The 17419-nt window shown below is 46.9% G+C and overlaps 1 protein-coding gene across 1 annotated transcript in view; it reads right to left on the bottom strand.

Moving 5' to 3' along the window:
- Positions 1–5494: 5494 nt before the first annotated feature.
- Positions 5495–17419, bottom strand: part of GDPD5 (glycerophosphodiester phosphodiesterase domain containing 5) — a 190774-nt gene continuing 178849 nt past the window's right edge. The window contains exons 14-16 of the mRNA XM_037376789.1: positions 17312–17387; positions 7140–7252; positions 5495–5762 (exon numbers count right to left, since the gene is read on the bottom strand). Coding sequence (XP_037232686.1) covers positions 5732–5762; positions 7140–7252; positions 17312–17387 — 220 coding nt within the window. The 3' untranslated portion in view covers positions 5495–5731. The remainder of the gene's footprint in view (positions 5763–7139; positions 7253–17311; positions 17388–17419) is intronic.

The raw sequence follows: 17419 nt of genomic DNA, 5'->3' as shown, positions 1-17419 counted from the left end.
GTAAACACAGAGATCAGAAGCAGTGATCTTACAATGGATCAGGACTCTCCCTTCTTCACATTAAACATGCCCAGCCCCTGGAACATGGCCCACAGAAGCCATTACGCACAAAGCTACAAGCATTAAAAAGGTGCAAAAGAGAAATACAAGTATATAGAACCAGGAATTCTGGGCATCTGTGAATGTAGGACCAAAGCTTCCTGAAGGAGCAGCAGAGTAGGAGTGCCAGGAGAAAGGAATAGGAAGAAGAACAGATGCAGTGAACCTGAAGAGAAAGCAAGGAAAAAAAGACTGAAAAGCACACGAGGAAGGGTCAAAGAGAGTTTTGGATAAAGCAGGGAACAGAGGCCACAGTGAGACATCTTGAGGGAGATGTCACTAGGACTTGATTATGCTGTGGTCTGTACCTCCCCACCACATGCCCAAGAGAAGGAAATGCATCCTGTCCAGGGCGGGCCTCTATGCACTCCTGGTACCACCACCCATGGCTCCAGCTTGCTACGGAGAGTCAGGACACCCTCTTTTCGCCATCAGCACTTGGCAGAAGTGAAGGGCAGTCACCAGCCTCCGAGAGAAGAAACTGAAGCAGGAAAGCCAAGTAGATGAGTAGGGGCAGAGAAGTAACTAGAACAGAAACAGGGTCCAGACAGAAGAGAGAAAACTAAGAAGAAAAAAAACAATTTGGCTTCCTATTTCACATATGATCAATACTCAAACTAAGCTTGAAACCTGGTCAGGAGCTTCAGGCAAGAAGAGGTTGCTTGCACCTGGAGTCCAGAAGGGGAACGAGCCATCAGCCTCATGTTGCTGCTGCTCATATCATGGCTAGAACTTTCACACGAACTTTGAAAGCTTCTAGCCACTACATCATATCAAGGCTTTAGCTGAGGTATAAGAGATCCTTCTTATGGCAGATAACTACATAGGTCTAGGGCATGGTCACAGCAAAATCACCTCACAGACCCCAGGACTACAACTCTACTGGCAAATTTAAAGGGTTAGAAAAAATCCCAGATACTACAAGAACTATCTCAGCTGCACCACAAAGCCCTTAAAGGTAAAGGTCAGTTTTAGAAAGGAAGAAAAAGAGTTAAATAGCACAATGCTGGCTGTCCCAAGCCATTTGGGCTTAGAGCCAGCAACCAATCCTCAGCTCTTTTATTTGAACAACAGGCACAGCCTACATGACTCTGGCTTCTTTCCTTTCTACTTTTCAGTATCTTTCCCTAGGGTACAGCAACGACAGCCTCCAGTTAGGGATTATTCAATATTGTAGTTATCTGGAGCTCTACCCCTTCCCCTAAGGGCAATTTTCTATTTAACACTCAGACGGTATTCCCAGAGCCAGCCAAGTTCATGACACAGTACTGACGACCCATCACCAACCAGTGAGATAGCACTGTATTTACTTTAATCCCTTTCAACTATCAGTTAAATGCAGCCATTCAGGGGCTGGAAAAAACAGCTGCTTAACAAAGAATAATCCCACGCTGACCAAGACAAGACCCTCTCTCACCCAAAGCACACACAGTCTGCAGCTGGGAGCAGATCCTGGGGTAAAGGATAAAAAAAACCCCAGAGCAAGCACCAAGCAAGCCTTTCCCTTAAAATACACTTTTAGCAAAGAACTGCTCAGGGACTTCCCAAGCCGGACCTTGCACCCAAGTCCTGTGTTTAATAAGTGCTAATGGATGTACAAGCCATTTATTCCTCTCCAAACTTGCTTATGGTTTCTGGCCTTCGCAGCACCCTGGGTCAATGACTTGCATAATGTGTGTTAAATTGCTTCCCGTTTGGTTTAAAACTCATGCCTGATCGATTCTATGGGTGCATCATTATCTCTACATGGCCACAAACACTGAAAAATTATTCTGTGGTTACTGTTTAAGACCTGGGTCTGCACAGCCACCTCTTTCCATGTGACTGCTTTTCAGCTACTGTCTTATAAGACTTGGATGGTAGAGAACTATAGAATCAGAAAATGATTTGGGCTGGAAAGGACCTTTAAGGGTCATCTAGTCCAACCCCCCTGCCACGGTCAGGGACATCTTCAGCTAGATGAGGTTGCTCACAGCCCCGTCCAACCTGGCCTTGAATGTTTCCAGGGATGGGGCATTGACCACCTCCCTGGGCAACCTGTGCCAGTGCCTCACCACCCTCATTGTAAAAAATTTCTTCCTTACATCTAGTCTGAATCTCCCCTCTTTCAGTTTAAAACCATCGCCCCTTGTCCTATCGCTACAGGCCCTACTGAAAATTCTGTCCCCATCTTTCTTGTCAGCCCCTTTTTTAAGTACTGAAAGGCCACAATAAGGTCTCCCCGCAGCCTTCTCCTCCCCAGGCTGCACAGCCCCAGCTCTCCCAGCCTGTCCCCACAGCAGAGGGGCTCCAGCCCTCTGACCAGCTCCGTGGCCTCCTCTGGGCCCGCTCCGACAGGTCCGTGTCCTTCTGATGCTGAGGACCCCCGATCTGGACGCAGCGCTGTGGGGGGGTCTCAGCAGAGGGGAGCAGAGGGGCAGAGCCCCCTCCCTCACCCTGCCAGCCACGCTGCTGGGGATGCAGCCCAGGGCACGGGCGGCTTTCTGGGCTGTGAGCGCACATTGCTGGGTCATGTCCAGCTTTTCATCCCCCAGCACCCCCAAGCCCCTCTCCGCAGGGCTGCTCTCCATCCCTGCATCCCCCATGGATGCCAGGGGCTGCCAGGCACAGAACCTTGCACATGCCTTGTTAAACCTCATGAGGTTCACAAAGGCCCACTTCTGGAGCTTGTCCAGGTCCCTCTGAATAGCTTCCTGTCCCTCAGGCGTTTCAACGACATCGCTCAGCTTTGTGTCATCAAGAGGAGATGCAACACAACTGCACCAATCTCAAGAAGGACAGATCTCTAAACCTCCCTCTGGTCAAACCTTTAGGTCCCTCACGAAGCACAAAAAAGCAGAAACACAGAAAGAAGATCAAGGCGGCATCATTTTGCAAGCGAGCTCAGAACACAAAATAACATTGCAGACTGGCAGGGGAATACTAACAGTTTATTTCACAGAGCATTGCAGAGTTTATTTTGGTCTAGCTCTATTTTCATCAAAAAAGTATCATCCTTTTTTTTAAAAAAAGGTAGCAAATATTCAGGACGATAATGGTAACAGACAGCGCATTACGCATGAAGTTTGGATCTCATCATTAAAAAGATTAAAGAAAAATGAATTGTGAAAACAACTCTTTTTTGGATTGCTTTTAACACTTCCAAGATTTTAAGCACTTGACCTTTCAATAAAGTAATCTCTAAGGATAAAAACAGACATGCAGGTGATTATCAACAGATGCTTAGATTTCACATCTCTGACTTGGCAACGACAATCCACCGGGAATGTTTCAATACAGCACCACATTAAAGGGAGAAGCAACTTTGTTTTCAAAAGCCTTCAAATCCACCAAAACCTTGCAGTTTTGCAGAAAAAAACCCACAGTGTTTCACAGACTTGAGAGAGTACCATATAGAAGGACAGTATTTGGGGAAAGTAAAAGGAACCATGGACTGGGGTCTTATTCCACTTACATTCATAAAACCCCAGGGCAGATGCAAAGGAATTAAAGTCTGGATTTACACTGCTTAGAAGGTGCTTATTAAAGCATCACAATTCATATTTTCATAATCAATAGGGGCATTTTTCTTTTACACAGATAAGATGGCCACTTTTGCCCAAAATTCTTAGACACTAAGCCCAAGACTCTGGGGTTTCAAAATACTACTGCAGTACATCTTAAAAAAGATAGAGCTGTTCAGTGCTGCCAAAGCAAACTGCTCAGGCTGGTTTTATCATGGCTTATTTTTGGCCTTTCCAAGCCTGCTTTGGGTGTGTGATGCACATCAGCATCCCCCAGACCACCTTCTCCTCTGCAAGACGACTTCTCCCAGCCACTCACGGGCTCTACAACCCAGTTTGGCTAGCACCCGAAGACTCAGCTCCCATTCCCCCCACGGTAAACAACTTTGATGGTCCCACTGCTTTCAAGGCGGTGAATGCCAAGCTTGAAAGGAAGCTCGCACTCAAAGGGATTTCTCACGTTGCACATTGTGTCGACCAAAATCCAGCAAGGAAGGAAGCAACCCAATACCAGAAGGCCATGGGGACTGAGCCAAGGCCCATTCACAGCTCCAGCAGCCTTCTGGCTGGCTTCAGCTGCCTTGGGAACCAGCTTCGTGTGAACAGCCCAGTGACCCCAAACCAGGCTTCTCTCCATGATGTCTTGAAGGTCAAGAGCAGAGAGTTAAGACCACCCTTGGGCTGGCTGCGAGCCATTTCAGGGAGGGGATAAAATTCAACTACTATCTACTTAGTTTCTGACTTTTTTTTTTTTTTTTTCTTTTTTTACCTCTTTTAACCTCTGGTCTAGGATTTTGGTTTAAAGCCTTTTGCATTGGAAACACGCTGATGAGAGCTCTTGCTTTCATGAGCCTGTCAGCATCTGCTGCAAGATTGTCACTCCTTTGGAGGACATGAACATGCAGCTTTAAAGATCCTGCTTTTAAAGCAAGGAGGAAAGGTCTCCTTGCAGGAATAAATTATACTCCAGGGCTGCTTCACCTTCCAAACTATTTACAGCTACTTCACCCATGGGCATCTCCTTGGCCCAAAGAGGGGGAAGCTCATACTGCACCACCACCTTCTCTTCTTATGCAGGTGCAAAGACAGGGAAGCAAGGAGCAACTGCAAATGCCACTTAGAGTGGCAGGCACTTTAGCCAGATCAGAGCAGTGATGGTGCTCATGGCATTGCTTTTTGCAAGCCACCCAGGCTCCCGACAGAGCCCAAATCAGGGAGAAGACAGAAAGATATTTATTTTTTTTAAATAAAAAAAAAGGGGGTGTGGGGGAGAGAAAGCATTGCCGCCAGCAGAGGCCAGCCTCCAGCCACCGCTCAGGATTTACCTTCAAGACTGCAGCAGGACATTTCAAGAAAGCCCTTTCCCTGTGAGCATCCAGTCTTTGTGGAAGTTGGACAGGACAGGAAGAAGGTGCTCAAGTGACTGAGCCAGCGCAACCCCTTCCTGGCTCTGAACTTCAGCAGGGAAGAGCAGTGCTATCTCCTCTCCTAGGAAAGCTTCTCTCCTCCAAACAGTCTCCTGTTGCGTTAGAGCTAAAACTTCATTGCCCAGGAAAGGGGGAAAACAAAATAAAAAGCCAACCAAACAACCACCCATAATAAAAACAGCACTTCACAAGAACACCACAATGTTCAGCTACACAGTCGCTGCACCAAGGGAAGGAGTAGAGCAGGGCAAGAGGGAGAAAGGGGAGATATGTCCAGTGTGTTCTTTCTGTAACCCCTCAAAGGGAATCAGGCTATCACGTCAAGATTCAAATAACTTCAGCCATAAGGTCGAGGATTTAATGAACACGGTATTTCCACTCATGCCCTGGAAAAATTACACTAAAAAAAAAAATATCAGATTTTCTACATATTTACAAAAATAAGCCCCCAACCTCATACCAGGGAGGCGGATCAGCTAGTGATAGGGTATGGGAAGGGGTCTCCGCCCAACCAGCAGTTCCTCAAAGCTTCCCATCCCGCAGCAAGCAGGAGCATGGCTCTCGCTGCCAGAGCGAATGTGTGGGACAGCCATGCACCAGGGTTGGACCGAAGCCCCTCAGTTCATCCGCAGCTTGGTATCCCGGTGATCCGTGGGTGTGACCATCTCGTTGGCATAGCCGTTCTCGGAGCAAAGAGACAGCTCATCTGTGGTCTCCACGCCACTGTTGATCTCTGGGGAGCACAGAGAAAGCAGGGACATCATCACAGGGGTGCAAGTCCCAGGAGCACACACACCCCCCATGGGGAAACTGAGGCACTGAGCAGCTGTGTGATTCCAGCACATGAGATCCATCTGATCCTACAGGGATTTCACCCTAACTTTAGTAACACTGCACCCATTTAAAATCAGTTCTGAACAGGATCTGCTTTCAAATAGGAGATGGCCTCTAAATTTCAGACCTTGATAATCCTGCCACCATCAGAGGCAAAACTAGACACACACACACACCCCACCCCACCCCCCATACACATGATGCTATGAGGCTGAATTAGTCACCTGTGAGAAAAGGGAGCAAAACACTCGTAATCTCTACCCACATGGCCATTCTGGAAAAGGGTAGACTCTTATAGTCACTGGTTTCACTGGGAAAAAATGTGCAACCACCAGTGTTTTAATTGTAAACACCCTCCCTAAGCAAAAAAAAAATTGTTTCAGAGGCACAAAACTTTAATATGCGTTCCCTGCCTCTGAGGATATGTTTATGTCTAGAATAGTGGGGAGGTTTAATTCTGCTGTGACCAATTGCTTTCCCTCTCTGGACTCCCTTGATTTACATCTCATTTTCAACCATCTCTAGAGGGCAGAATCAGGCCTGCATGTCACACAATAAGCTCTTTGAAGCAGGAGTCATCATTTTGCTCTGTGTGTGCACCCAGTACAATAAACCCTGACCCGCTACAAGTCTCTAAACCTAAATACAGAGAAAGAAAACCCATAACAAAGCTCAAGGGGAGGTTATATTCACATTCCTTCAACGTAAGTTTTCCAGCTTCATGCACCAACTTTACTCTTTTAAAGCTAAATGCTTCCCTCTTTGTACACGTTTCTGAAATCCTTCTTAGCGGTGGGGTGAGATGGACACATTGCCAGCGTGTTCCAGCACAAATCCTCTGGGAAGAGCACAAGGGTATCAGGAACCCCTCAACCTATCTATAGTGCCACTGGATTCCAGGTTTACCCCAAACTCATCACCACTATTTTCAGTGACTTACTCCGTTATTTCAAAGGGGTTTATAGCTTTTGACACACTGTTGACAATTGAGAGCAGAGAAGATGTGGGACAGTATGAGAGCTGCATGGCATAACTTGGGAAGTTAAATGCAGGATTTCTGAGCAAATCCATGCTCAGACCTGCAACAGTTTGGGACGGATAAACCATGACCATATTCCACAAGTGGTTCAGTGCAGCAGGGTCAGCCCAGCCACCCTTTCCCTGTCCCACCAGCAGGAGATGACACCTATATCGATACAACCTCCTCCATCAGAAGAGAGCAGGGTGACAGCTGAGGGATGGTATAACGGCTCTGACCGGCCAGCCCCATCTGTACCTGAGAAGATCAGCTTCTCCTTCATGATCTTGACATCCCGACTGGACCGGCGGACAGCAGCGCTGAGCATGATCTGCTCTGGGTTGTAGGTTCTGATGCTTCCTAGGCGCCACCTGCAAGACAAAAAGGAGGTATTAGGGCTTGGTCTCTCCTACCACGGCAGCATCCTCAATCCAAGCAGCCACAACAATGTGGAGACCAACAAGTCCCAGAGACCCTCAACACCTTTGCTCCCTTGCATCTGCACAACCCCGAACGGTAGGAGAATGTTTAGAGATGAGCATGTTATCTCAGAGGGGTACAGACATACAAGCAGGTCATCTTTGACCACCTTGAGCATCCTAATTCCACTATTCCAACAAGGATTGCAGATGTCCCAAATCCTTCTCTATCACATCAGCTATTCAGCTGCCCAAAGGAGACAGGGCTGTTTTGACTTTTAGGGTTGGAAAAGGGAACAGAACAAGAGGCCAAGCCAAGTAAAGAACCATCTTTTCCTCACCGAGTGACATGCTCACGTTTGTGGGAGAAAGAGAGCTCAAAGACAACTCCAGTTCTCAAGCCTGAGACACAGTGAAGCCACTGCCATGAGCTGCTCTGCAGAAAAGTGCAAGCAGTCCCCATGCAGTCGGCTGTCACGTACAGTGCCCTTAGTGTTAATTTCTCCCTGTGCACTTCCCTCCCCAAATGCCAGGTCTTTACTTCGGAATATTTACATACACATCCTCCACTTTTAAGCTTTGATGAAGCTCAAGTGTTCACCAGAAGGTTTCTACCACATGAACAGTATGAGGCTGATGGGAACTTGGCTTGACTTAAAATTAGCCAGACTCTTATTCTCATTACTGAACACATGTAAAGAAAATTACTGATGTTAGTAATAAGCAACGGGAGCAAGTTCAAGGGAGATTTTGCTTTTAAGGCTGCTTTCAGCCTGAGAGCACCCCTGTAGCAGATCCTCAGCTGCAGAGCTGCTGGCATTAGTAGGGAAGTGGGCTGCTGCTGCAATAGGGGAAAACAGGGCTTGGTGGCCTCAGAGAAAGCAGCCATACCCCAAATCCCATTGCAAAGGGATGCTGTTCAGGCCAGGCTTTCATAGCCCACACCCCACCAATTTGTCCTACCTCCTGACTGCAGAGGAAGGCTTTCAAGGATAATGCCATTCTCCCTGCCAGAGCCAGGGATGATACAAGGCCATTTCTGAAGGAGAAACAGCAGGGATTTAGGGTGGCTTCTGGGATTACTGATCTTCTGGCACCATCTAGTGGCTCACCCACACAAGAGAAGGTGAGGGTTTTTTTAAAAAAAATATTTTTTTAGAAGGTGGCAACTACCTTCTCTTAAATTTCTAGGCCCCTACCCAGGAGCAGAGGATTTGAGGAGCCCCACACATCTCCAGCCTGGGTCCACAAATCAGCCTGACAAGCAACATCCCAAAACAGGTTCTGCAGTTTTTCCCAGGAAAAGCTAGCTGCTGTTGATTCCATGGGGTTTCCATCCCCTTCCCAAATCCCAGTAGGTGACACTGCACCAGAGGCTTTGACCAGGGTGTGGATGGAAGGCAGATGCTCCGCTACAGAGAAAAGGGGTGGGATGGCACCACACACAACGCACAGATCCACGGACAGAAGCAAGACGAGGAAGTACAAGGAGACAAAGACTAATATTAAAGTATATTAAAAAATATTTAAAAAATTATTTCTTCTATCATCATCATCTAAGCTGAGCCACCCTGATGGAAGACCCCCATTTTTGCCCTTGTGGCCCTGCAGGCAGATCCACTAAGGTCAACGTGGTTGCGAGCGCACAGGATCTCACAGAAAAAGACCCTCCGATAAATTATAATCAGGACCAAAACTATTGCTACGATGAGTCTTGTCTTTGCCCACACCATCAGGGTTTTCAGCATCAGGCTGGGCTGTGTGGCCAAAAGGCAGGATGATCTCTTGCCCATAGGTCCTAGACATCCCATGGAGGGCACGGGCCATTCCGAGGCATAGACAGCCCAGCCTCAAGGGGTGCAGGGACCAAGGGCTTTTCTCTCCTGCCAAGAAGACAAAGCACTGCTCTCTGCGCTCCCTCTCCCATGGCGGCTGCAGTCAAACCCAGCGTGGTTAAATATGCACAAGGGGCAAGTGACTCTTGTCACAGGGGTGCATTACTCCAATTAAACTAGCTAGAGAGGGTAACCCCATTTTTCAGAGGTACTTTGAAATACCCTCTCTTAGAAGAGCCACCAGTACATTAACCACAATACAACTCCAATCGATACCATATGAAATACTCTCTGCTGTGCTCAGTAGCCTTTTGGCCTACAGAAAGCTTGTTTAAAAGAAAATAGCACCTCTCCTACCCCTTGACTCTGTTGTGATCGACCACGTTTAGGACAGCAGCGTGCAAAAAGGCCAGACAGACAGCAGGTAGGTCTTGTTCTGGGAGGTTGGCATCAAAGCAGACCAGACGGACACAGGGTGGGAACAGACTAAAAAATACTGGGACAACAACACAGAGACAGCATACACCATGTTAGGGCCACGACCAGACCCTTGGTTTGGAGGGCAGATGCTAAATGGCAGGGAAAGGGGGTGGGAGAGGGACAGGTCAGGAAGAAAACAAGGTTGATGGTACTGAGTGATAAGATGGGAGCGAGCAAAGAGCCAAGCCAGCTGCACCAGAGTCCCCATCCTGCAACTGCTCTTGCCAAAAGCCTGTCTACCTCCAATGCCAGTCTTCTCCTTATCCATGGCCAGGAGCAAAGGGCAGCAAGAAGAGGAAAACAGCCCAACCTCCTGCACCCACAGAAGGGCTCTGCCCAGCCCCATAGCCAGGTCCCGCTTTGGGGAGATGCCGCAGGGACTAACACCCCAAGTCCGAGAGAACCTCATGGATCAGGCATGCTGGCAGGTGGCCACCCTGACCCTTGAGGTGTGCGTAGGCAGAGGGGCAGATAATCACAGACCGGAAGCGCCAGGTCCTCAGAAACACTACCCTATGGCACACAACTGAAGGAATGGAGAAAGGCACTCAAAGACTTTGGTCCGAGTACGGACAACGGCGAAGGCTTTATACTGCAGAAAAGCAACAGCGCTTCCTCCAAACGGGTGAAAACGATGGGAGAGCAGCCAGCCAATACAAGGAGAAATCTGGTTTCCAATTGATAGCACTTCAAATCCAGCATCCTAGGCTCTTACCCCTTCCTGGGTGCAGCGCTATTTATTTTCACCCTGCATTTTCAGTTTCAGTGCTGCAACTGCGACGAGACTCCTGAGGATCCCCAGCTCCAAGTGCAGCAATTGTTGAGCCAAGACCTTTCCAGCTACTACTGGCCTTATTAATCCATATCCCAGGGCTAGAGAAGCACTATTTAGATAGCTGAACAGAGTTACCCTTAGTTTCCTTTAGAATTGGCCAATTCAGAAGAGGTTGGTCCTCAAAAACTTCTGGTAAATGCGGAAGGAAGAGGGTATTTTGCATGGAATTATTTCCATAGAGAAGCAATTACATCACTGGAAACTTCCCAATTACAGCATGCTGCAGGACCTCAGAATAGGGCTGTTTTAAAAAGCAGCGACTTAGATCATTGTAACAGAAGGTCAGGATGCTTTCAAGAACATCCACTGGCTGCAGCATCAGACTTCCATGGTGCTCATGGCTATGGCCTATGCAATGTTCTGACCCTGATGGTCCCTCTGTGAAGCCAGAATGTTGAAAGTATCATGAAAAGCTGTATCCTGCCCTGTCCATCTGCAGTGAAGCCATAGCAGAGAGGGCAAAGAAAGAGAGAAAAGCAAGGTTGAATGAAAAAAAGAGAAAGAGGAGGAAAGCACCAGAATTACCTGATCATGTGATAGCTGTGAGATGCCAGAATGCAGCAGAGAGAGAAAAGAGGAGGAACATGCACAACAGTCAGAGCAGTAAGAAAATAAACAAGGCAAGAGAGGCAAAAAAAGATCAGTTAGAAGTCATCACAGTTGTACTCCCCTCCGGAGAGAGGCTGCCACGATCCTGTCACCAGGGCTGAAGCAGAATAGCAGAGCAATCCCTACCCGTGGGTAAGGAGGAGAGACAATCCACGCGTAGAGAGAGGACGAGCACATCGAAGCGTGGCTCTGTTCCCACCCCCCCATCCTTGCATGAAGGAAGCAGCTGTTTTGCCCCAAAAAAGACTTGAGGGGGGACACACTGACCCAAAAACAACAGCACCCCACCACTGTGCCCCCCCCCCCCAAAAAAAAAACCCAAAAACAAAAACCAACAAAACCAAAACCCACCACCACCCACCCCAAACCGAGGGCCAAATGCAAAGCCCGCTATCCTGGAGCTGAATCACATCAGCAGGTAGTAGTTGGGCAATTGTGCCGTGATTTGTTTTTTATATATCTTCAATGTTGCTGTCAATTCTTCATGTGGTGGAGAAACTGGAACAGCAGGGAAATGGGTGTCTCCGGCACAAGGCTCTTGGAAGAGCATTTGCTGCACAAAGTCCAACCTCTGGTACTAGAGTTTCTCCTTCTTCCTTTTACTGACTTGGGGTTGAGTTGTCTCAAGGGAGAGATCCAAAAGACGACATTTGGCCCTGCTACAACAGACCCCACACAGACAGACCTCTCTGAGCAACTGCCTTTCTACGTCAGGTCCAGAGGCTGAGCAGGGAGCTCAGTGCTTCAGGTTGGTGGACCCTGAGGAAAGCTGGTGGCTGTTTCCAGCTCTTCTCACCTGTATCACACTTACACAGAGGGTAGAAGAGAAATCCTGCAATACTGCTTTCCTTCCTTATCCTGCTTCCTCTTGCCCTATTCCATCAAACCTCTTCCAAAGTGGAACAAATTCAATCTGTGCAGAGAGGAAGAGTCCAGCTGTTGCAGAGTCCACATAGCTGTGACTTCTCCCTCTCTCCAAGCACACATCATTTCACTGTGCTCTGGGACCTAGCGCTCCCATTCTGCAGGTTGAGTGAGTTGAATTTCTTCAGCTGTGGTCTCCTGGGCCCGATTCAGGAAAGCCTTCTAAAACTGACCTGGGGAGATGACGCAGAAGACTGCAACTATCTCATCAACTTGGCCTTCAAATTCTGCTGTTCAGAGAGGTCAATCCCTGCCTCCAGACTCCTCCGTCTATTTCTGTATCTGACAGAGAAATACAGGGTCTGAAGAGCAGGGACATCTCTACTAAACCAACTGACAAATCTGAGCGCGTGGAGGAAGCTTCCAGACAACAACAGCAACAATGCCCTTCTGGTTTGATCACCCACAATTCAGATAAGATTTCTCAAAAAAAAAAATTGATCTCATCTTGGTCAGTGGTTTCATTAACTGTTAGGAAAACCAATCTGAGAGGAGATCCAATCTGCTGCCCACTCCATTATCACATGCTGGAACTGGGGACCCACTGGGCACAGATTTACCAGTGTGGGACTGTGCAAGTCATGAATTTAGACACAATGATAAACGAACCCGATATGTTGCCTGAAGTCAAATCCATAACAAGTGCTGGCAGGAGCAATAGCCTACTGTAACACAGCAAAAATACCTGGGTAATTATGCACCCAGGGGAGCAAAAGAGATTACTGCAAGCAGATGATCTGGGACAAGACAACAGCAAAATCACTAGCTCATGAGGCTGAAGCAAATTAAATTGCTGCTTCTAATGCGAAGGCATTTTGGATATTAAGAAGGAAAATGTAGGTCCCTTCATGTCTCTAGGACAGTCATTTGTGCATGCCAAAGCAGATGAGATTACAGAGCCAATGACACACTTTCCCAGGAGAAGGCTGCTGCTTCTCGCGGGAGGGAGCGCATCTCTCCGAGCTCATGCTTTTTGCCAGAGAGTGTTATTACACTGTCACCACTGACAGCTAAAACACCTCCTAGAAGAAAAGGCACATCACTGGGAAGACACCATGGTTTCCTCTGGTATAATCAGGAGGAGGGTAGCTTGGCCAACTCTGCCATTAGGAAGTTGATTTGCCTCCTCCTGATTTATCAGTGCTCAGTGTCTGAACTTGCTCTGCTCCTAGGTTTTATGCTCCACGTTTGTTTTCAGCGACCCTGGCTAACAGAGGGTTCTGCCATGCACTCATCAAATCCTTGCTCTCCCCTTTTCTTTGGAAAATGGAGATACTTTCTCTATGCATCAACTAAGCAACTGATGTGATTTGCAAAATCATAGTAACTATTTCTTCATCCAAATGGGAACAAACTATTTAAGAAGTTCATTTTGAAGACTCTAATGGTGGAATCTCAAAACATCTCTTCTTCCTTTAAAGCACTTTAACCTCTTTCTCAATGTCCATTTCCCTAAAGCATTTACAGTCTCTCCCACACACATTTATGAGCGGAGCAAGGCATCTATCGCTACTATTTTGACATCTCTCATTCTTCTTAAAAAGTAGTGACCGCGTATCCAATTCACTGTCACATCTCAAAAGTGGAATTATTGTTTGCAGTCTTTGTAAGGATTTTTAATAAACAGTTTCCCTGCTATTGCAATCCAAGCATCTGAGGAGCATGGTGTTCCTCTCTCCCATCTCCACCCCATGCTCTGAATAAGAACACACATCACAGATACACGAGACTCGAGCTGTAACAATGCTACTTACTTCTGGAATAAAAACTCCTACAATTACGATAAATGAAATGAGATCAGACGTGATCCAGATTAGGTGGTACTCATCTGGAGGCTGGAAGACAAAAAACAGAAGCAGACCTTAAACCTTCTGGTTTGTACAGCCACAGAGAGATCACACATTGCTAAAGTGACCACCAGGGCAGAAAGAAAAGCACAGAACTGCAGGGGTCACGCATAAATCACAACGTTTATGACATTTCTAATGCTAGCCTGTAATCCAAAATGATGTTATCATGAAAAACTGCAAACAGGAACAATTTTAAACTCTCCCTCCTTTTGTGTGCTGACATTTTTCAGAGCTCTGTGTGCTGAAAGTTTTCTCTCTCAGCTGTACCCCGAGGTGAGGGTAAGATGGTGTTTAGAAACCCAAGTCTGTGGGAAAACAAGGAAATGTATACACATTGCACGAGACATGCGGAGTCCATTTTGAGTGCTAATATTGGCTGTTCTGCACAGTCCCCATGCTATAAGCATATACTTCTCAATTTCTGTCCTTTCAGGCACTGGTAGCTCTGGCTCTATTTTCCAGCCTAGGCAGCTGTGACCATCGCACCAGCTAAACCCAGCTGAACTCGTAGTCTGAACCAAGCACAGAAGTACACTATTTCACATTGTTTTCTGTGCTGCCCAGGAAAGAAACAAAGTGAAGCGATAATGATCAACTCTGATGCTCAGAAAGCACTGACCCAGGAGAGCCACCAGTGATGCTAAAGAATTTCTCCTATCCCAAACCTGGACTAGTCCCAGCCAGGAAGAAATTGTTGATTTCATACCAGGCAGATCCATCAGAACCACCATCGTTAATGCACAAGTAATATTTCATTAGAGAAACAGAGTACGTAATGCATACGGATGAGTTCACGCAACGGTAGTGTGACACGGATAAAACCTGTTGGGAGACACCAACTCTGCTACCTCTGTCTCCAGAAAAGATCAACTTATTTTTCTGCTCAGTGAATCTTTGTCTCTCTGACTTTATCCTGTGAAAGTGTGCCCTAGAATTAGCAGGGTAATGCTGTAATTAGTCAATGCTTCTGATTGAGATTTAATTCTCGTTACTTCCCAGCTTAATTACAGAAGAGTGACACTAAATGTTATGTTTGCTGCATCTATTAAGACGAAGACACACAAAACGTGTTTCCCATTTTCTTGGCGGGAAAGCACCATCATAACTACTTTGATTGAGAACTCAAGAGTCTTCTAAATTAGAAGAAGATCTACACATGTAAATTTTTCATTTATGCAACTGTTGGTATTTCACAACTGAAGAACCCAAACAACAGATTTTCCTCGAGTGCAAAAGTTGCATTTCTTATGATATACCCCAAGCAATAGGTAGACATGAACACAGCTTTCTGGGCAAACTCCAGCATCTGATTACAGGCATTACATATAGATATATTTTATTCCCCTCCCCTCCCGGCCCCAAGTCCTGCAGAAAGCTCAAAGCTAGAAGTTTTTGGTACCAAATCAAGGTTTATAAGTGACAAAAATGGAATTTCAAGTTGATTAAAAGGGAAAAACTGGATTTTTTCCAAAGACATGCACCCCACACATCAATACTAAGACGACTCAGCAAACTGATGCCTCCTCAGCACTGCAGAGGAGGGACCATGGGTCAGCAAACATCTCTTAAGGAGACAACTTGCTATTCTGCTCCATCCGCAAGCTCAGGAATTTGCTGTATTTCACCTGCAGTTCCTTCCTTTTTTTTTTTTTTTTTTTTTTTTTTAAGGCAGGGCTGTTTCAGTCAGATTACTTTGGGTTTTTAGAAATTTTACCCAGTATAAGTCCTATTCCTGAAATCCTCACATTTACAGACCATCAAACCTTTCATCAATTCAGTGTAACTAGGCAGAGAGCAGCTCAAACCCTGGCTCTGACAGCAACTCCCAGAAATGCAGACCAGGATCCCACACCAGGCCCCTGCTTTAAGGGCATCAAACTGGGGGCTGAACTCCAGCTCAAGCTTTTCAAACTCCTCCTTTATGCCATGTCTGGTGGCCTCTTTTCTTACCAGCAGCTTTCCATCAAGAGTAGAGGGGAAAGACATTGTCACTTTTTCTTCTTTGTTTTACTTTTTATTTCACTGAAACACAAGTTAAATGTATTTTTGCAATTGCAAATCGCCCCGAGTGAATGAAGCAGAAATGATTTGTGCTGTTCAGGTGGCGATAAAGCCCAGTGAAGCCCCTGAGGGCACTGGGCAGCCAAAGCCTGGCAGAAACAACTGTTTCACTCCAGCTCCCAAGCCATGTGGTGGAGGGGCTCAGGCAGCAAAGCTATTTAGATTACATCACTCAGGCACTTCAATATGCTGGAAATCAGGGGATTTTTATGCTGCCAGTAAGGTAAGACTGTGCACCTGCAGCAGAAGGCTGAGTTGGAAACCCAGCAGATGGGAAAGCTCTTGGAGGAGAGCTCCAAGTATCAGCAAAGAGGGTTTTGGAGTAAAAAGCTGCCAGTGATGTGCCCACAACTCCTGACAGCTGTAGTGGAGAACAGATGTTTGCAGCAGCACAGCCCAGACGATGATAATATCTTCTGCCAACAGATTCAGTCTTTATAAAACTATTTCCAATTCTCCAGCTTCAGCACACACCAGCGTGGATTTGTGTGGTCAGACACAAGCAGTAGGTTAAGCTAAGGACATCATGCATAGACATTCATCCATCTAGGCAGTATTCTTGAGGTCCCATCTCCAGCTACAGATGCAGGTAGCTCATTACCATCAAATTCTCTTCGCGCTTATCTTGTTCTCCCCTTTGCTGAGCAGATCTGCCAGAGCAGCAGGTAGAACATCTGCCTCCTGTCCTCCCCCCAACAGGATCCGTCATCAGAAAATAGCCCCTCCGCGACATGCACTTACACCCACAGCTGAGATCTTGTTTGGGGAATACTTTGATGCAACTATTTCATCATTTTCCCTCCAATCCAACGTGAATATTTCTGTTTGGTTCAGAGATTCAAAGTGTTAGGGGCGTTTTTAGAGCATTTACTGGCTACATGACAGAAAAGAGGGCTACCTCTGGTCTCTGGTTTCTTGTCCAACAATGCAGTAGCCAGAGGTAAAACTTGTCCTCATGGGGTATTAAAAACAGGCAAAAAGCTAGTTTTGCAGCCTGGCCAACACACAGGAGCCAGGCTGCTGGTTCACCTATGAGCCTGCTTCTCCTGCAACTCTAAGAGCTGCTCAGCAGGTCTGGAAAGATGTTTTTCCATCAGATGAAAATGGAAAATATCATGTGGGTTAAATGGGGCATGCAATGCAATCTCCAAGGATCCAACCCAAACCCTGTGTGGGGAGAGATGAGGCGATCTGAAGGAAGGGATTATGCAAGAGGATCATTGATCTGTTAGCAGCTCAGGGCTTAGGCATACAGAGGGGGGAAAAACCTCAAGCCCAATAGCACGTTGAACCCAACAAAAGCTTCCTGGAGAAAACCACTAGCCATATGGCTGCAGTGGCCAGTGGCCACCTCTGCACCCCTCCACTCACCCCTCCTTCCAGGGGTTCACAGCACCTTCCCAGGCATCGTGCTTACCATCAGCCAGATGGGAAAAGGCACCTTGCGAAGGACGTGGGAGCTGTCGGAGGTGACCGACTGGACGCCAGCGCACCACAGGATGGGAGTTAGCCAGGGCTCATTCAC

This window comes from Falco rusticolus, chromosome 2 (genome assembly GCF_015220075.1).
Source record: "Falco rusticolus isolate bFalRus1 chromosome 2, bFalRus1.pri, whole genome shotgun sequence".
Classification (NCBI taxonomy): Eukaryota; Metazoa; Chordata; class Aves; order Falconiformes; family Falconidae; genus Falco; species Falco rusticolus.
The sequence above is the reverse complement of the archived record's forward strand: the minus strand, read 5'-3'. Positions and strand labels throughout refer to the sequence as shown.